The 21,237-nt window shown below is 45.4% G+C and overlaps 1 protein-coding gene across 3 annotated transcripts in view; it reads left to right on the top strand.

Moving 5' to 3' along the window:
- UST (uronyl 2-sulfotransferase) overlaps positions 1-21,237 on the top strand; it is a 229,035-nt gene that overhangs the window by 157,340 nt on the left and 50,458 nt on the right. The window contains exons 8-9 of one of the 3 annotated variants that reach the window (XM_075748446.1): positions 4,635-4,911; positions 13,066-13,084. In XM_075748446.1, the coding sequence (XP_075604561.1) occupies positions 4,635-4,911; positions 13,066-13,069 (281 nt within the window). In that variant the 3' untranslated portion in view covers positions 13,070-13,084. Of the gene's footprint in view, positions 1-4,634; positions 8,305-13,065; positions 13,085-21,237 lie in introns of those variants that run through there. The other 2 variants (XM_075748443.1, XM_075748445.1) reach the window with 2 other exon arrangements.

Raw genomic sequence — 21,237 nt, 5'->3', positions numbered from 1 at the left:
AAACAAAACAAACAAAACAAAGTAAGTGAGAGTGGGGAAAGTAATGGTAAATATCATCACCTGGTAACCCAAAAGAATTTAATTTTCTTCATGCATATCTGTATACCAATTTAGTCTTAATTTAAGGCATGAGCAGGCTGCACTGGGAGGTTGAGTTACTGTATAGTACATTCTTTTTAGTAATTTAAAAGAATGCCAAAGTAAACACAGTTTTAAAAAAAAGAACCCTAAAAAGTAAATGGCGTAGTTTGTTGCCCTCCATATGGTTAGCTCTCTCAAAGGTCATAAAATGGGGGTCCTTTGGTGGGACAGCTGGGTTTATGTAACATACGCAGATTGTTATTTTGGCTTTAAGCCAAATCTGCCTAATTTTTCCATTTTGCTTCTATGATGAGGAGAGGTGGTTAAGGTGACTTCAAGGGGCAGTCCTGTGATTTCATTCATATTTGTTATTAAAGAGCCTTTTAAGAGTATTTAAGATTAGAAACCAGTCTAAATATAAAATTCAAGTGCAAAAAAAGCGAAGTTGAGTTGTTTTATCAAAAGGCTGAGCCTGCATCCAGGCACAGCCCCAACTCATGCCGCCTGACAGCCAGCACCTCACAGCTATTTGCGCACTGCGGTTACTCATGATTATACTGCGAAGCGAACCAACAGAAGCCAGAAAATCTACGTTGCTCCTGTAGCCTTCCAGAGTGTGGGTGTTTCTGTCTGTACGTATGTATATATCTACAGGCGTAGGTGTGCGCATAGAGCAAAGAAGAATCGCACGCATCCAGGTATCCTCTATGCCGTGACTACTGCAAATTTGGAGGAGGAGTATGTTTCGCTGTTTTTTGCTGCTTTCTCGCTGCCCACCGCGAGGGTGGCACGCAGCACCTGGCTGCTTCGGCAGATCGGGTGCCGGCAGGCTGCTCCCCACCTGGCACCGCACCAGTAAATTCCCCTGCGGCTGGTCCTGCCCCACACCGCCCGCCCCCCCAGGACACCCGGCCAGCACTTTTCACGTTGTCGCGGTTGGCAGCGCTCCTGGGCCGAACACAAGTGCCTCTCTCTGCTGCGAGGAGCAGCCACCAAAGGGAGCTGGAGCTGTGAGAAGTGGCTTTTCCCGCTTAGAGTCCTGGAGGGACCGTATAAGTAAAGAGCTTTTTCCAGCAAGGTAAATGGAGTTTTCTGTAACAGAAATAACCTCTGTAAAATAAAAATGAAGTTGGCCAGCAGTATAAAGGCTTAAGCTTAATAAATGCAATATTTAGTAGTGTATATTTGCTGCTGAGTTTGTAAAGAAAACCAGACTGCAAAGCTGGCGGGAGCTACCAGCTAAGCACCAAAAGAGGAATGTCTTGAAGTGCTCAAGAATGATAAGGCAGCGGTCGCCTTCTCACCCAGGGACAGCCTGAGTACAGTGTCCTTCCCGGAGCGTGTTCATCTAATAACCATCAATGGCAACTTGAACAACTGACTGAGAATTGCAGAAAAAAGGAGACATTTGTTAGTCTATTCCGGTCTATGGGTAAAAGTGGTGTAGAAAAGAGTAAGCTCTTGGGGAACCCAAATATTTTCACCAAAAATATTTCACCACATTCACTAGCTACAGGTAGTGCTTTCTATGCTAATAATGTCTATTTTAAATGCAAGCATTTCACAATCCCTCCTCTATGCTTTTTCTTAGCTAGACAGCACACTAAAGATCTCTTCTTTATTTTTAATTCAGTTTTGGTATATTTTAATCGTTTCACTCCCATCTAAATAAAACTCCAGAAATTGATAAACTCTGAACAGTCTGTAAGTGTAGAGCATATATCACCATGCGTTACTGTAATTGAAGAACAAAGAACTCTGTGTACTAAGTTGTTTAATTACTTAGATATATGAGTAGAGACAGAGATTTCAGTGTAAAGGACTACGAAGTTTGGTGTAAAAGCTCCATTTAATTACAGAGCAGCATGTTTTAATTGTTACCAACTAATGAAAACCATTCTTCCTTTAGAGAAGAAATTAAAAGTAAAAATGCAAAATAGAATTAATGCTTTAAATATTTTTTTTGCGATTTAGAACAGCATTATGTTTGATAAGCTAGTCAACCTATTCTCTCTTTGTATCATATTCTTCCTACATTTCAAATTACTCTGCTGTAAATGATAAGTAAAACTGAGAGGGAGAATACCTCTTTCAGATACAACTTTTTTCTTCTGCACCAGATGTTTGTGACGCAATGGAGTCAAATGAATATGAGAATGTCCAGCCCAGCATCACTTGCTGTCTTGTGTAGCACTATTAACATGAACAGCTTTCAGTTGTTTTTCTTTAATTCCTTTACTCTGAAGTAGGAAAATGTGTGTCCATTGTCTGAAAATTAGAACGTGTTTATAGGTGTGTATATCCTAAGCTATATGAACATCAATCATTTAAAATGTAAAGAAAGCCATTTATGTTCACATAGCTGTGCTGTACCCTTCGGTTGTACTTTTTAAGATTTAAAATCTTGTACAATACATATTTTTTGTCTAAAGGTCATTGCTGTTGTGTTCGCTAGGCGGACTTACTCATCTTTTATTACCTCTTGAAATAAATGGGTTTGCCTTTGGTTAAAATTCCTCTCTTCCCTAAAAAGTTATTTTTGGTTATTTTTCTTGGATGAACGTATTGCTTGTGAAATCCCAAGAACAACTCACTTTCCCTACTAGGAACCATCGATCCATCCCTTAGCGTTACGTGCAAGTGATTGTGAAAATGTGTTTCTCTGCATGTGTTTAGCCTTGCTGGCAGGTGCTTCGGAAGACTTCTGTTTGGACTGCTCACGTGAGCAAAACTCTGCCCATGATAAAATCCCATTTTGATTCAGGCACTCCCTCTGGAAGTGAGGGTGGTCACTTGCCACTGGGACCCAGTGGGAAACATGAGATGTTCTTTGTTGTCTGCCTCCTCCTTGTAAGTTTTTCCTTTGCCATGCTTCATGGTCTCACCCTTTTGAATTCCTCCAGCTTGCAGAACTGCTGTTACAATAAGAATTAGGTTTCTGTATCAAAATCCAGCTCTGCCTCATTGCAACCGTTTATCTATGTAGTCATGTAGAATATGGGGATTTCTGTTTGGCATTTGAAGCAGCACAAATAGAGGATATAAATATTAAGAAAAGAACGAGCATCAGAAGCCAAGACATTATCCTGGAACAAAAAATACAGTTCTCACACAGACCTTGCTGTTGTAGCAAAGAGCAAGGAAGCAAAGTAAGGACTGACAGGACTAAAGTTAATCTACTGGTTTTAGAGTCATGGAATACAGCTTTAAGATGTCCCCTAGTCAAGTGGCTTCCCTCAGGAGAGAATCAATCTGCTCTTAAAATCCTCCAGGGATACAGCTTTTGTAACCTGTATGCTCTACAGCACTGCCAAACTATCCTTGCCACAAAAAAGACTTCTTACTCATGTCTAACTGGCATCTCCTTGCTTCCATGCAAGCCCATCATCTTGCCGTGTCTGGACCCAGCTCTGTTCTGAGGCTATTACTGCCATTTCCATGGGCGTCATGTTCTCCCAGAGTAACGCATGAGACTTACTGGGTTGGAGCACTGAGGTTTCAGAAAACCTCATTGTAGAAGCTAGTACTTCAGCAGTGTAACATTCATCTCCACTTCTCCTTAAGACTGTTGCAGTTGTTAGGGGGGATACAGTGATGCTACAGGTCAGTACTTCCAGCTTTTACTGTTCTCTTCTTCAGAGTTGACTTTCAGTTACATTTCTGTCTTGCAGAAGAAGAAAATACTTAGGACGTTCTGGCAGCCTGTTGCCATCTGGTAGAAAACAGAAAAGTTAGTGCCTTGAGAGTTTGCTTTACACCTTGTTCAAATACATCAATCTCCAATGGAAGAATAATCTATTGAGAGAGGAGGCAAAGAGGCAACGCCGTATTGTTGTTAGTAACTCTCATTCTCTATCGACAATAAAGGTGCTTTATTTCAGTTTACCAAAGCAAAAGTTGTCAGGTGAAGAGAAATATACTGAAATTTTCCAGTCCCAGGCACAACAGGAAGATGAGCCTAGTTTAATTAACAGGTATAACAGGATGGGAAGGTGAACAGGGACATTCGGTCTTGAAGTGTGATGTGGTGATGCCAACAATGCTTTGGTGCTAGCCTGAGGTGGATTCAGACTGATACATACGTGTTTAGATCTGAACAATAATAAAGGGCAACTGAGGCGCAACGTAGAATGTCACATAGGAAGTAATTGGTTAGCTCAGCTCAGCTGTGTGCTGGGTATATACTTCACATGCATCAGGCAAAATTTCCAAAGCGAGGCAAGATTATGGGTTTCTCTGCATGCAGTTTGTGCTTATAATTGGTATGACCTAATTTGCATTTGTAGATAACTATTGCCACTTAAGATCCTTGGTGGTTATATGCAATGCCAAATGCCATCTATGAACTAGCCATACATAAACATGCAAGTCTAACGTCAAACATCTATATTTTTTCGTCTCTCGCAAAAAATAAATCCATTATTAAGTAGACAGATTGAGCTCATTTGTATCAGTAATGCAGTAGGCCCATGCCTTAATCTTTTAAAAAAAAAAGGTTAGGTCTGGTCTCATTAATCAGCACCCACCATTTTGCTTGTTGGGTTTTTTTACAGAACATAGGAAACTTGGCAATCTGACTGTGACAGTGAAAAAGACCGTCCCCTCTCCAGAAGCAATACAGATCCTCTACCAACGCATGAGATATGAATACGAGTTTTATTACTATGTCAAAGAACAGTTCCACCTGCTAAAGCGCAAGTTTGGACTGAAGTCTCATATCAGGAAACCACGTCCCAGACCTGAGTTCTTCATTCCTTCTCCCCTGGAAACAGAGGAACCGATGGACGATGAGGAAGATGATGAAAAGTGGCTAGAGGATATCTATAAAAGGTGATGGATGGAAGAACTATCCTTTCTCTTCTGGTGATCCCTCCAGCTTTCTTAAGATTTTTTTTTTTTAATTATTATTAAAAGTCATTCCTTAAGGAACTGAGTTAATGCGCAGCAGCATTTGAAACGGAACAAAAGAGACCATTCCCACATGCTGGGGCCATTGGGAGGTACCTGGTTTTGCAGGTTTGGTTCATTATATGGTGTTGGCTCTATAGCATCCTTGCTATAACATAGTTCAAGAGAGAAGTATCTACTGTCTATCACAAAATAACTTTTGGAGTGCACGGTAGTCCTCTGGGCACCTGCAAAACATAAAAGAATAGGTGGTCTTGCAAAGTAAATTTTACAGGCTGTTGTCTCTCTCTCTCTAGAAACAAGTCTTCATTGCACAGCACTGCGGCATTAACTACCGGCAGGGAGCCGTTTGGGAAGAGTGCCTCCTCCTGCCCAGAGCACCCCGGTATCCCAGTGGTACGGCCAGAGCCACTGCCGTGTCTGTGCACATCGAGGGGGGCAGGCTCAGAAAGCGGCTAGGTAATGCCTGCTCAGTTACCCTGCCTGGGAGGAGCGAGGCTCCTCTTCTGGCAAACTAATACTAGGGGACATAAGGCAAGTTATGGGAACTAGATGTTTTTGGTAAACCCTTCTAGTTCATAGAGTGGAAAAAGTTTCCTGGTCAGTGAATGGGAACAACAGATGAAAAGGCCAAGGGAGAGTTGCCTAAACAGTAGTTTTGTTTCTGCAGTTGAGTGCTTTTCTATTAGACTGTGAAGGAAAAGGTGCAGCATACGGTTTTTATGTTCGGGAAGGGTATTTGTAGAGTTTTATTCTTATGGGTCACAAATCCAAAGAGATACAGAAAAAGTCAGTCATTAAAAAATGTAGATGATCTGGAACTCCTATTAAACATGACTGGTATTTCTGCAATCGCAGAATTTAGTTGTTCACTTCTGAAGCTGAACACAGCGACCCCACGAGCGCAAACACTAGGCGCCTGCTTTTAGCATGGCTAGACGTAAAATTAACAATGTGGACATACACAGTTTCTCTAGTAGCAATATTTCAGAATGATGAAACAAAGAAAAGGCGGCGGCATACTCTGTGAAACCAAAGCTGATTCAATGATGCGTTGTTATGAGAGTCACTGTGGAAGTTTGCCCTTGTTAATCACTGCCAGTATTATCAGCAGACGCTAGCAATGGGATCAGTGGAGGCTGGGAGGGGAAAGGGGAATAGCTCCAAAATCTGACATGCTGTTGTCCTTAAGGTGGGTGTCCCCAGGGTTCCCTGTGACGTGTGGGCTTGCCGGCTGTTCCACAGCCTGCCAGGACAGTGGTGCAGAAGGGACAGACCTGCGTGCAGCAATGGGTAGAGCTATTTGGCCATCTGCTCCATAGCAGAATAGGGGGGATTTGGGGGTCTTGATGAGGCCTTGGCATCTTGTGCACCACTGTTGCTAGAGGAAGCTCGACTACTAGAGGATAATAGCAATAAATTCCTGCCATAGAGCACAGGAAAGAAGCAGAGCCAACGAGTTGCAGCTCCTTGCCAGGATGAGTGCCAGTAACGCTTCAGGGGCAACGCACCTCTGCCTAACTCACGTCCCTTCTCAAACATCTACTGGACAATTTTTGCTTCCTATTCTGCAGCTGCCTCAGCAGTGTGTCTGCCGTCTGCAAAACTTCGGTTTGCAATAACAAGCAAAAGTTATTTTGTGATGGACGAGGCATATAAACTCGGGCTAAGCTCGAATGTGCTTTCCAAGGGTTTCCTCTTCCATGAGCCTGCTGAGAGCCAATAAACATTATGGCCCATCTTCATCACCAGTCAGTCTTTACTGTACCTACACGCAGAGAACGAAAATAAAGAAGTATAATTGTGTTAGGACAAGATGCTAACTCACAGAAAATATTATGTAGAAGATTCTGTTCTGATTATTAACATCCCAGGTTGGTAGTAGCAATGCACTACCGTGGGGGAGCACGTTAAAGAAAGCTGAAAATGGCACAGATGATAACAACTAACATATTAGCTAAAATACGAATCTGCTGCATTGTATATTTTAAGTGGTTTCTATGAAATTACATTGAAAGAGTAATGATTAGTTTACACACTGTGGAGTTGTTATATTTTGCAAAGAAAACTAATATTCTCACCTTTCTGAAATTCTGTTTGAATCCTTTTTGCCAACGTTGTAATAGAATAATCAGTCACTTAACACATTCACCCTTCCTGCAAGTTCACTACCGCTTACCGTAAAGTCTATTTTTATCTGTTTATTTAATGGTATCTTCAGCCATCACTACTTATAGCCTGAATACAAAACCTGTTTAATGATTTACTCGCTAGGTTTTAATGTTGTATTTTTTGTAACAATCAACCTGGCCTCTCCTCCTTGAATGGTACTTCATAAATTTATCTGGCACATAGCATGTAAGATTCCTGGTCCTACAGCCTATTCATCTGTCATGAAATATACTTTACTTAATTGTTAAAAGATACGTTCTAAGCTGGTTAATCTTTGACTTATTTATTGAAACTTTTCAGCACATTCCAAATTCTAAGTTGCTCAGGAAGAAGTTGATTTAAATGATTATATTTTGGTTTGATGAATATTTCTGATTCAAAAAAAAAAAAAAATCATTGTTCGTAAGCCGTTAGCCCACAACAGCTTTGTAGGAAGTGCCATGCATGTACTTGTAAATCTTTGTGGGGGGAAAAAGGTGGGTGCTTGACATTTATGAAAATAAGAAAAACGTATGTGTACATTAGCTTAGCTATAAATGAAAGCAACGTATGTTTTGGGATGAAATATCCTTTAACTTATTCACTACCATCTCCTGAAATATAAATAAGCCATATGACTCCCTATTTTTCGGTCCAGTGATGTTTAAAAATAAAACTTGTACATTTCTTCCTAGCACCATAGTCCACTTGCTTACGCTAGTTTTCTTGCCTGGGTATGGCGGCTGTGGGTAAGACGTTGGCGTTGCACCTAGCAGAACAGGAATGGATGCGGCATAGTTTATCATCTAAAAGTCACACTTTAGCAGCAAGATGGGGGTAGGTTGTTCCTGGGTTATTCTATGTCCCGAACTGTCCAGAGGTGTGAGAGTGAAGGTGGAATTATTTTACTCACCTGCGATGTGCAGTAAGTACCCTGAAGTACATCGTCTCACGTGCTTTGTGGCTGCAAAGTAGAAGGAAGTTTTATCCAGGAGAGAAACAGCTTGGTCTCCATACTTGATATTTGATGGCCGGGCGCAAAAGCTCCAGTAGTCCAGAGTGGTGTTGTAATGTAAGTGAAAACATCGGTGCTTTCACACTAAGGAGAGAATCAGCCGTTGTTAAAATACAGCAGAAAAAATAAATTTTAGTCTTCAGTTTCAAGTGACAGTGCCAAACGGTGCATTTTTTTGTTCCTTTTTAATTAACTTCTCTTCCACATAAATTGTGCTGATGATGCAAGGCTAAATCCAAGTATCTGAAATGTTCTTGACTTGTATGTAGAGAAGTAGCTTGGCAGAACTGAAGGTACGTGAAACTGATGGTGTATATTTGAAGCATTTCCATTTCTTTGCGACTCTTTATCATTGGAACTTTGTTGAATTGTTTAAATGTTGTAATATAGAATGGTACATAGTATCAAAAAGACACAAACAAAATTAGGAATTTTAAATACTGGAGAACAGATTTGTGGATTCCAGCCATTGAATTCTTCCTCCTTTCAATACTTGATGTAATAAAAATATTTAATGTAAAGGTAGATTTTTTGACTAACAAAGGAAGCCCCACTGCATGCCACCTTGGGTCCTCTTATCAAATTAAAAAACGTCATTCACCAAAGAGTAAAACTCTACATCCTCTTTAAAAACAGAGGTCTGTAATTCCCAGTTAAGGGTAACAGTGCTCTGATCTTTCCCTCCATTTTAAGAAAGGGAACATCTGTGACGTTAGACCATGGCCTAAAACAACACAGCAACATTTTTGAGAGCTAGAATACTGTAGTACAATACCACAGCATTCCTTCTGGTTTATTCTTAAGGAATCAGCCTTTATTGCAAAGAGTTCAGCAAACATCTAAAACACTGTTGATCAATCTGCTTCCATGAGCCAAGCCCAGAGGAAAGAGCCGAGCGTTGTTACGTATCGACCTCCATGTGCGGGGACTCCATGGGAAAAGCCAAGGAAGGGCCCATCTAGTGGTGCCAGAACCACTGGGACCACGTCTGCAGGGCCTGGCCCAAGGGAGCGTTGGCAAAGTCGGGCTCTGCTTAGGTGCCCACAGGTATGGTGGGAAGGATGCTGGGAGGCAGTTCCGTGAGAAACAGCCTTTGGGGGGTGAAAAAATCCCCTGTAAAATGTTAGAAGTGGATGGAAGGGGTCTTATTCTGAAGGTCAAAAGTTAAATCTCAACTGGCATGAATCAATTGCTGATGTCTCACAACTGAAAAACTGTCATGTATTTTCTTCAGTTTGCCCAGCAATGGCATTGCATGCCAAGCTGCAGCACAAAGTGACCTTCAAAGCTCAGCTATAAGCTTTTGCAAGCAAATGTGGGTAATGGAAGCACCGGCACGCCGGAAAGATTGTGTCCAGGCACCGATGTCTGATGCTGTCGTATTGGAAGAGCCGGGAGGTGGGGTGGAAGGTTGGTCTGGGGGCAATAAGGGATGGAGAAGTGGGGAGGTTTTCTGCAAATACATATTTGGCCTTTCGGGTGACATAAGATTGTAAGATTTGACCAGTGGTATATTTTAATGTGGATTTTGAATATAAACATGTGGATTTCCTTTTCTGAGTACGGAAAGGAAGAACACGAGTCTGGTTTTGTATTTAACTGTGGCTGAAAGGGTAAGCTAATAACACTGCTGTCAGGCAGGCATGGCAGGAGCGTGTTTTATGCGAACTTTCGCCATCCTTCTTTTCCCTTTGGCTCCGATGGGCAAAAAGGCCGATGGCAAAGCATTCTGCCACACCGCAGCGGGAATTGGCGCTGTGGAAAGCAGAGATTAGCGGGAATACATGGAGGCGATGCTCGCCAGGGTTAAGAATAATGATCTAAATACTAGAGCACCCAGAAGAAGTGTTATACAATCTGCTCCCTCTATGGCTTTGGCTGGTCTGGAAAACTGAGATCATGCTTCGAAATCAAATGCTGCTTCGGATTTGTGATTTGTATCAAGTTATAATTTTTGGCTTTCTCCATGCACTTCCGATTTGTCTCTCTACCTCAGAAAGCTGGCAGATTATAAGCACACAGCTTGTGCCCGTATCTGATGTGCAGGAGCTGATCTGAGACACTGATTTGATCCTTCAGCAAACCTCTCTCCAGGTTGAGTGCAAGTAATGAGCTGAGTGAAACAAATCCTTCTCGGCACAGTGGTGCTGCTAACGAGCTGAGCAATACTTAGTTACTGTGCCACAAGGGAAAATATTCCTGCAGTTTTACAATTTACCAGGCCAGGATGATACAGGAGACTTTAGATAACCTCAGGGTTATGGAAGCGTTGTCAGGTAGCAAAGGCCAGTTGCATCTCCCAGTTTTGAACTCGTGATCATCTCCAGTTCGGATGCAGGGGAAAAAAAAGGCTGTTACAGCCCATGGCAGACACAAGAGTGACAGTCCAGGGTATGGCTTCCCACAGCACGGGAATTTCTCTTCTAGGAGCCTCCGATCTAGTTTTTGCGGTGGTAAGCTCAGGGAGGAGACATCAACTCCAGTCGTTAGTCTCAGATTCCCCAAAGATGACAAGATTCCCAAGACTCTGCTGGAGAGATGTGCTAGAAGAAGCAGCAGTGAGCCACCTATGCCTCACTGAAGAGCTGTGAGCCTTTCCCATTTTCACTTTCTCCAGTTGTTTGTCTTCGAACAGGCCATAGACTGTATTTGGTGTATTTCCCAAGGTCAATCTGTGTAGGGTATTGCTGCTCTAACCATGTTGTCTGAACATCTTGGAAAATTATTAATATCTTTATCCTTTTGATCCACAGTGGAGGTAAAGAAGTACTGTTATCCCCATTTCATACATTGGGAATGGATACAGCAAGTGGGTAAGTGATATTCACAATGCCACACAGGAAGGTTCTGATAAAATGATGATGATAATTTAGCCAAGTGTCTTAATCCTTGAACTTTCTTTCCTGCCCTAAAATCAGTCCTAGATTTTAGAAGGCAAAACAACAGGATACTTTAGTTACATGGAGTTGTCTCCCTTTATCTTTTCCTTATGTCGTGGTTTTACCCCAGCCGGCAGCTGAGCACCACGCAGCCGCTCGTTCACATGCTGGAAACTTCTCAGGTAACAGCCTAAATGTGAATGATTTTGTAGCCCTTCAGCAGACCATTTATGTCTTTTGGGGACAACGATTAATTCATAATCTTATCTATTTAGCTGCATAACGAACACCTGCAGAAACAGCATGGCTGCAAGGTGGTTTTATGTTTGGGTGAGGTGATCCAGTAGTAAGATAAGTGAATGAATGGGTGGCTGAAGTCACATCTTGCAAATTTAGCAAGAATATGGTCACACTTCCTCCTGAAATATGTGGTGCCTGTAGCCTACCTGAAAAGTCATCAAATCTGTGTACATGTATGTAATCGAAGTTGTTTCTTCCTTTGTTGTCCAACAGTGCTTAAAAACCCAGAACATGAAGGATGCCTTAGAGCAACCAGCATCAACACAGGGTGAAAAGACAGTTCTCCCTCAGCTCACCATGTAGCTGGTTTTGTCCAGTGTATCCATAAAGCAGAAAGCTTTTCCAGCTATCGGACAGGGATATATGCCTCTCAGTTAAGAGATGGGGTGCTTTCCCCTCATCTCCTCGCAGTCCGTCCCTTACCTAGACAGTACGCATCTTTAAAGCTTTTGCCTGCGTCTTCTGGGGAGCATCTTAAGGAAGAGTGAGGAAACGTGGCCATAATCCAAACTCCCCTGTCCAAGTGCCTGTGCTTTGTGGAGGAGCGTGAGCTGCTGAGCCTTGCTCTAAACTTCGATACTGGGAGAAGGCTCTCGAGGTTGATCCCACCTTGTAGGTGTCAGCTTTGTTCCTGCTCCAGATCTAGTTTCTTCTCTGAGTATTAGGGCGAGTCCCGGCCTGTGTCTGTTGAAATAACTGAAGCTTAGCAATGCCAAATCCGTCCCCTTTGGCTTCGGGCCGGGAGGCTGAAATGTGCTGGCAGGTGAGCACATCAGGGCGCAAAGAAGTCTCCCCAGTGTCAGTCCGACGTGAACAGAGACGCTCGGTGTCAGCAGCAGCCCTGGAGGCCGGTGTCTGAGCGGGGAGAGGGAAACAGAGCCAGTTTCTCAGTTGTAGCTAGCTGGTGGGCATTTCTGCCAAATCTCCCTTGGACAAGTTTGTGCTAGTCCTGTCAGCACTTGCTGTGGGAAAAACCTTTCTTCCTACACTTCTTGGGACAGAAAGCTGGCAAGGAGAGCCCGGCAGTGCCTCTCTTCCAAGGAGGCTGGAGGCATCTGGGGGAGATGTGAGGGTGCAGGGGAGGGAGGGCAGCAGCCTCCTGCCTACCTGCCCCACGGGGGGCTGAGCTCCAGGCTGTTTCTCACCAGACCCGGGCAGGACGGTGCTGATAGAGGACAGTGTTGCTCCTTGAAGCGTGAAAACCCAGCTCCTCACAATGGGATTTCTTGTTAGAAACTCCGCTGTGAAAACTCCCTGGGGTCTCCACACAACTGTAGCTTTCCAGCAGGTTTTACCCCCAAAGAACGTGATTTGGCCCATCAGCCTTGGCTGGAAACTGAGCTTTCTGGTGACTCCACAATCCAGCCCTTGTCAGTCACGCCACTTGGGTCCGTGCATGGGGCTCTTTGTGATAAACCTCACTGGAATTTGGAAACCGTTCAGCAAATTTGACCTCTACTTTGTCTTATAAATATCACAGTGTCAAGCAGCATCGCGCATGTCTTATCACTCCAAAACTGGGAGAAGGAGATGGAATTATTATGTGGTCAGCTCTGACTTTCCAAAACAGTATCTTTTGAGTCAAAGGAAAAAGCTTTTTGCTTCTCAGAAAGAAAAGATAATGTCCTCTTTTTGCCTGGGGGAAGGGGGCTCTTCCCAAACTTGCTCTGATCCCTCATGGGCACGTACCAGTCACCCCAGAGGAGCCTAAAGCATTTTTGTCCTTTGTAGGTAGAGCACCATGGTAGCTGGCTCCTGCAAGGAAGGGGAGATGAGACCCAACTCATTTCTCTGTTCTCACCATGGGAAAGGGAATGGAGGCATCAGCAAAACCTTGGCCAAGAACAGCTCTGACCAAAGTTAAGAGCTTCTAACTTCTCTGCAAAATAGACAGAAAAGTGCCAAATAGATAGCAACGCTTACTGGAGCAATCCAGGGCAATCGCGCTTAGCCACAGGTCAGCATCTTTTAAGAAAGCTGCCTGCTCCTTGCTAACACGAGGAAAGTCAGGCCCTTTTTTTCCTAAAAAAATGTCCGTGGTCCCGCAGTGGCCCCTCCCCAGTCCCCCTCACAGCCGCTGCCCGGGCTGCCGCAGCCGTGCCGAGGCTGTCGCAGGCGGCAGAAGAGGAGGCAGCGGCACCGCTGCCTTGGGAGCCCCGCACAGCTGGCGGCCCGGCTTGCTGCCGAATCGCTGTGTGGCCCGGCCTAATTGCTTAAAGCTTTCCTTTTCCCCTCGCCGCGAAGGCTGGAGTGTAGTATTTATCTACTCTGCAAAACTTTTATGAGAATTGGTACGGTTTTTGTAGAATTCCTGAATAACAGGGATCACAATAGCTGCGGTGGAGCCAGACTTCGCAAACCCGAGCGCCTGCGCTGTTTGCCTTATTTACGCGCAGTCTCTGCAGGCAGGAATCGTGCTCCTCTGTCTCCCACCGATCCCAGCAGCGAGTGCCCCAGACCGCTCACAATCCAGCTGCGCTGCAGCTGCCCAGCGTGCCCCGGGCACTTCGGCCTCCACCTCCCTCCTCCTGGGTCGAGGCCGGGCACCAGCAAGAGCCTGGGCACCGCTGGAAGGCAGCTGAATGTCGCACTCTAAACCACTCGGGGACTTTGCACTAGTTTATATTCCTCCGGAAATAAAAAGGAGGCACTGAGAATTTACCTGGGGAAATTTTCCACGGGGAAAACCTCCTCATTTTCCTGCCAGATAGCGAGCTGGGAAAAGTAATTTGAAACAGGACAGGGTAATCCCCACTTTGCCCAAAATACCTCTTCAGGTTTTAGCCAGCCCTTAGGTACTGTGAAACCAGCGGTGTCACATCATATCCTTGAAGACTGCTCTTACAGGCAACATTTAGGATCAAGTAGTAATAGTAATAACATAGTAATGATAATAATATTGTGTTTACCTCACTGTGTTAATGTTCAACTGAACAGTAGATGCTGCAATTGAAAATAACCAAAAAAATGCTTCGTATGCAGAGGAAGCCTTACATGGGAGGTGGATGAGCGCAGGTGAAACTGCGGGAGCCTCTTGCTGAGGAGGCCTAGACTGCAGTGCTCGATGCCCTGGGCATAGCTAGCTGTTGCTTCTTTCCTCCCCTCCTGTGCACACCAGTCATTTCAGTTTAGATGAAACAGCCTTTTAGAAAAAAATAGCAAGCCAAGCCAAACCCAAGTATCCATTGTTTTCTTCAGCCTGTTTCCTCCAAAAGTGGTTTGCTTTAGTCCAGTGAGTCAAAAGGTATTGTTCCCTTACTCATCATTCCCATTTGCATTGCTAAAGAGGAGACCTGGCAGAGAAACGGTGTGGACAAGCCCCAAAGCTTGCACTGGGGCTCAGTAGCTCATTCCCTGGGAGGCGCTGCGTTAGCTGTTGGGACTTCGGGCTTGGAAACTGCCTAAATGGTTGTTGTTATCTGCTCAGGGCCGATGGAGCCTGCGTGAAGGTGCCACCCTAAAGGGAACCGCAATCTGAAATAACCAAGTGGAGCAAAACCATGCTGGCACACGCAACGATGGCAAGTTCCCACCGTAGCACTGCAGTTACGCAGTTAGCATGCGTTAGGTTTCTGCACTGTATAGGAACATAAGCAGGTGTATGTGTATAGCTTCAAAACACTAGCTGTGGCCCTCTGGAGCTCAACAGGGTTTTCAGACGTGAAAGACAGAAGGGGTTTGCTTCTGTAAAGTTTGAAAGAAGGGTGGAGACCAGAGCAGAGAAACCAGAAAAGAGGTGAGATGCATGGCGAGGTGTAAGGAGCAGAACCCTGTGCAAGGGGAGGCGAGGAAAGATACTCCTGGTGCAGGTGTTAAGCAGCTGGATATCTGTAAGGGAGCTGGTGGAAAGGCCAGTTACAGCTTCTCTGGCACCCCTGTCCCTGCTGCTGAAGGCACATTTTGTGAAAAGCCGACGCCTGATAAAAGACAGGAGCACACAGCAACAAGGGAAAGGATTCAAACCGGGCCTAGGTGAAACTGCTTAACAAGGCTGGAAGTCACTGGCTTTCAGGTGCTGGAGCCGATCTGGGGGGAGGCGAGTAGAGGCAGGATCCTTTCTTCCTTTTGGTTCCCGTCAGTGAAGGCCACTGCTGGTGCAAATTAACTAATACTGCATATCTTTAAAAGGAAGCAAGGCTGCCTATGATATTGTTTCAAGCTTTTTTTCTAGCAGCTGGCCACATTCAGCTTTTTTTAAAGGTTTTCTTCACCTCTCAATCTCCACTTTGTGCCCTCTGCTTCTCCAGGGGGGAAAAAAAAAAAAGTCAAAGGAGGCTCTGGGCTGACTCACTTTTGTCAGAGCAAGGGTTTTTCCTCCTGCTGCTGTGGTCCCTAGTTCCCACACCTCATGGGTCTCTGCATTTCAATGCAGAGCTTGTGCTCCACAAAAATGCACTGCAAGCTTGCAAAGAATGCATCTGTTTATACTACCTCTCCCTGGCCCAACATCCTGTTTTGGGAAAAATAGATTCTATAATGAGAAGCGGGGGAAAGCGAACAAATGATTCTTCATGCAAGAGGTGAAGGTCCTCCTCTCCCCCTTAGCTTCTTTTCTGTTTCGGGGGTGGACTGTCTTTTTTTTTCCCCCAGAATTACCGCCTGGAGAAAACAGTGGATAAAGCCAGTAATCCTCTCCGCGCAGGGACACGGGGTGCCCTCTGTCCCCTGAGCCGCAGCCCGAAAGAATGGCAGCCACCTCAGAGGAGCTGCCTGGGGAGCGGTACGGGCCCCGCCGGGGCTCTTCCCCCGGCCCGGCGCCGGGCGGGCACTAGAGGGAGCCGCGGCCGCAGCCGTCCCCGCCCGCCGCCGCCCGGCCCCGGCCCCCGAGCAGGGGGAGCAGAGCCGGGGGTGGCTCCCGGTCGTAAAACAACCCCAGAAACTTGCTGTCGGAGCTGGCTCCGTGGCTTCGCTTTGGATTAGCGCTTTTACTCGGCTGTGGCTCGGTGCCGGCGGCACCCCCGGCGCTGCTTCGCTCCTTCTCGTCTCCATCGGCCGGGCCCCGGGTACCTGCAGGCCCTCGGCAAGCCCGGGGCAGCCGGCGAGGAGGAGGAGGAGGAGGAGGGCTGGCTGGCTGGCAGAAGAAAAGAGCTGCCTGAGAGAGCCTGGACAGAGCCAAACAAACGGCTCTGGAAGGCAGCGAGCATCCAGGCACCGAGAAAGGCAAGAGGTTACAGGCGGGAGATGATGTGAGATGTGGCAGGATATTAGAAGAGGAAAACCGGGGAGTGGCCACGTCTCTGGAGAGCACAGCAAGGACAGGCTCGCTGGAGGAGAGAGGAAGAGAGAGGAAGCGTCTTGCTGCATACTGAAATGATATATAGCTTGCTCTCAAGAGCCAACCAAAGAAACCAAGTATGTGAGAAGTCCTTTCCAAGCTGGGGCTATAACAATCTTTGATGAACAAACGTAAAACCTGCAAAACCGTATTCCCATTGACTTTTGGCAGTGGGAAGAACAAATTAAACTTCTGCACAGATGGTACCTTCCTTCTGGTGACATCAAAGCCCAGTAAAGATGAATAGTCTGAACCTTACCGCTCTCTTGAGAGATCATTCACTATTATAATCCCACATTATAATGGCACATTCAGGAGCACGTGACTTACCCAGTCCCACATTTCAGGAACGGGCCTAGGTCTCTTCACAGCACCTTGCTTTAAACAGGAGCCTTCCACCCCATGCTTCCCCCTTTCCCATTACCTCTGCTCCAGCAGCACCCTACAAGGGACAGGCAGTTATCAATAGGTGAACTCGCCCAGGGTTCCTTGTTCGCTATTTTGGTCCGGACAGAACATAGATCCTGGGACACGGGCACAGAGAGAGATTAGGTGGTTTAAATCTTGTGCCTCGGGCCCCTCTCCAAGGAAAAGCTGTTGCTAACTTACAGCTGTCTCGTGCTCTCTGTGGAATGGGAGGGAAGTCCATTCAGTCTGGTGAAAATAAACCCACCATCATAGCTGGCATTCTCGTTGGTAGTCTCAGTGCAGAGGCCAAGGATTTGAGGGCTATGACACATGAGGCAGCTCACTCCTAAAGAGCTTGATCTGGGTTGAAACGTGTCATCAGAAAAGCATGAGGAGCCTTGTGCTCCTGCTGTCAATACAGTACTTGCCCTCTTCACACAGACCAGCTTTCCTTTTCGGTCCTGCCAGTCTGGCACACGGCATGGGGACCCTTTACTGTACGTTCACTTTAAAGGAAAAGGACACCCCGTTTCCTCTCACTAAGCTCAAGGACTCAACCATCAATCCAGCAGCTACCGGTTGGCCATCACCATTTGCCCTTCTCTCCTCCTGAGTAAATGGTTGCATGCTCTCCCACCTCCTACCTAGCAGGCACCTTGTCATCTCCTCTGCCTGTTCACCCTCCTCTCTTGTTCCCCAGCTCCTGCTGGGCATGAAGCTGAGTGCCCAGGCGGTACCTGGGTACAGGGACACGCAGCTGGGCAGACTCTCAAACACGTGAGCAGTGAGAAATGGGTTGTTTCACAGACATCCTTCTGCTAACGGCCTGGTGAGGAGGAATTGGGAGTCCCTGCAGACACAGTTGCACCACGTTGCACACCAGGGAAAGCCTGGGTTCCCCGGCAGCAGCCATGAATTTTGGTCTCCTGATGACAGCTGTCAAGGGACTTGAGAAACTCCCCTTGAGTTTGCCAGCCCCACAACATCAGCTGTTTAAGCATCTTCTAGCAGCCATACTTCCATGAAGAAAAGTGCTTCTCTTTTGTGAAGCAGTGTTGGGTGAAGGGCCACAAAAATAGTGCTCACCTGTTTTAATCATCGCTCTTCACATTAAAATGAAGTTACTATGAGACATTGCAAAGGGGGACGTTAAATGGAGGCATTAAATCTCATCAAATAATTGTTCAGCACCACAGGTGCAGCTCTAAGAATAAAGCAGTTGTCAGGAGCACGGCAGCGAGGTAGCTGTGTACGTGCTCTGCCATTGTCAGCCTTCCCCTCCAGTTTAGGAGCAAAAGCAAGTCTAGGGCTGTGCAAGAGGCTATCTCAGGCAAGAAGTGTTGACTCTAATAAGGCTATTTATCATATGATATGAGAAAGCAGAAGCTTTCATCATAGAGGCCTGGAGTTTTTTCTCTTTGCTGTTTTATCAACAGGTCTGAGAGTTTATACAGGCTCCTCCTAAGGCGTGAAATCTCTGTTGAAGTGGGTTTCATAATCTTCCCAGACGAATTCATTTAATATGGTAAACGTAAGTGTAGCATGCAGAAAATAGGCCAGAACAACTCTGTGAGACAAGAAGGTACAGCGAGCGAGGCAGACGTGATGGTGGGATACACCACCAGCAGAAACCGGAACGCAAAGAAAAGCCTTCTGGAAGAGCTGTCATCCATCAAAACTGATTTGTCACCTTACATTGCCATTGTAACAGTCTCACATTTCACAAGCTTTTCCTCATGGAGCCTAACCCAATGGCCACTGTCCCTGTGGGTGAAATTAAGGAGGTGAATCACCCTGGGGATGACCTACAGGCTTTTCAAGTGAAAGAACAATAAAATAAAATTTTTAAAAAGTTTTAAAAAACCCCTGTCTTAAGTCTCCAAGCTTTCCCAGGCAATTCTGGGTGGCCTGGTTTGATCTCTTTCCCCTGCATTCACTCACATCATAGGTGTTTTCTTGGTACAACTTCCACACACTCACTGTGAGTCCTCCTCGGAGCAGAGCGTGCTATGATGTGCTCATTCTCCAACTTAAAAAAACCAAAACAAACAAACAAACAAACAAAAGGCTAGGAAAATGTAAGTAAGGGGTGCTCCAATGAGGCCGTGTGGACAGCCCTGCAGCCTCTGCAGCGCCCAGCTCCTGCACGCCTTCCTCTGAAGGCTATGGAAAGGGTTTTAAATTATATGGTGCCAAGAGAAGGGGAGGCCTGCAGCTGGTCCTGGGGTGAGGAAGTTAAAAGAATAAAAGAATTAGAGGCAACTCTTTCACGTAGGTGATTAGTGCAAAGGAATGTCAGATTCGGCAAAGAAAGTTTGCTTATCAAGCTGCAGATTTATTAAATGCGTTCCAGACTTGCATTGCTTCGTTCAAGTTTAACAGAGCTGTAATACTTAATATGCCCTTTAGCAATTTAATACTCTCTTGTACAAATCATTGGAAAATTTAAAATAGAAAAATATGTCCAGGCTTAACTGTAAGAAGAAGGGGAACTCTGTACAAAAACAGAGGAGAAAGAATGCATGGGTAAAGCTGAATATCACTGAATATCTTACCACATGTATTATTCTGCTGAGTTATTAGTACGTGCACTCTCATCTGCAGACTAAAGGAGGAACTAGCTGTAATAAGTTACAGAACAACAGTTTTCAGCATCAGGGCTCGAGACTGGCATCACATCATGCCCAGAAATTACTCCTCAGGAAACACGTTTTATACTTTTTTTTTGCCTTCAGAGAGCAGAAATGTGGATTTCTTCTTTAAGGAAATGAAAATCATTTGTTGGTGCTGCTTATAACAGACAGGAAATATTGCTGTCAAACATCATACAATTGCTTTCACAATAAGAAGGGATGTAAACATTGAATTAGTACTTCATTGAGACATTAAAGACAAGCTCTTTTGGAGACAGAGAGAGGACAAGCCTGTAAAATGCCTCACTGCTGCATAATTACATGTGAATATAAACACATCCATATAAACATATTTCTGCATAAATATTTTGGGTCTCATACCCTGCATGAGAAAGTTCCTTGGAGGCTCTGCGTGCCCAAGGTGTGCAGGGATCTGTCCCAGTTTGGACAAGAGGATGCTATTTAATATTGGGCAGGCATGTGGGAAAAAAGAGAAGGGCTTTATTTTGTTATAGTCAATTAGACTGCTTGACTTCAGGTTTTTTAAAGGAGTAGAGGCTCTTAAAGCTGCCTTCCCAGCCAATTAGCTGCATTAGAAAAGCATATTCCTGAACCTGTAACTGCCCTGCAGAGGGTTGGACCCGAAGGCACAATGGTGCCTGTTGCATCCTACAAGGAGACGTTCCCTGGACAGAATCAGAGTGCAGGAAAGGGATAGTTACAGACATGATGAGTACATCCATCTTGATCTAGGTGCAACTGGTACAGAACTGTATGGACTACAAGAAGTCTGCTGGCCACTTCTAATGGCACTGAATCATTCTGTCAGTCAGTGTATTGCTGCTGACCCAGACTGACTGCCAGGAGCCAGCATGAGTCAAGGATATGCTCAGATCACAGGGCCTTGCAGGGGCTGGGAAGAGCCATCCCGCCCAGGGGACAAACCTACTCGGAACATAAAGGAGAGTGGGATTAAAGATTTGCCAAAACTCATGAACTGAGTTAAGCAACAGCTGGGACCAGAATCTCCCCTCTCCTGCCCTAGTCACACACTACCAGCCCCTGAGCCATTTTTAACAATTGTTGTTGCCTTCCACTGGCAACCTCAGACTAACTCTTTCCGTGCTATTTAAGGGCTGCAGGACTGGAAGTCACCTCCTGAATCACTGATCCCAGTGCCTTCTAATTGGAGGCAACCACATCATATGAGGCTAGTCAGAAATGCCTCAAAGTGAGCAGGGTGGTGGGATGTGTGATGATTTCATCCTTCCAAATTCCAGAAGCAACACCCAAGCAGTTGTGGCAGCGATAGTCTCTTGCTCAGACATTACGGGAAGACTATGGTCGCCTCTTAACAAAAGGAATTTGTGCTGAAAGGTGTTCTGTTGTGCTTGTAATTTTCCTGACATGGCTATGGAAATACAAGTGAGGTGGGATCTGGGTAGAGCAGCCACACATTTCTCACATCATGCTACGTAGCAATGGCACAGAATACTAAAAAACAATTTGCCAGCATCTGAGACACTAGGGGAGTTTCCTAGACCTCGGAAAGCCCTTTTGAAGCAGAAGCTGGTACAATATATTGAA

Source organism: Balearica regulorum, chromosome 3, assembly GCF_011004875.1.
Source record: "Balearica regulorum gibbericeps isolate bBalReg1 chromosome 3, bBalReg1.pri, whole genome shotgun sequence".
Lineage (NCBI taxonomy): Eukaryota > Metazoa > Chordata > Aves > Gruiformes > Gruidae > Balearica > Balearica regulorum.
The sequence above is the reverse complement of the archived record's forward strand: the minus strand, read 5'-3'. Positions and strand labels throughout refer to the sequence as shown.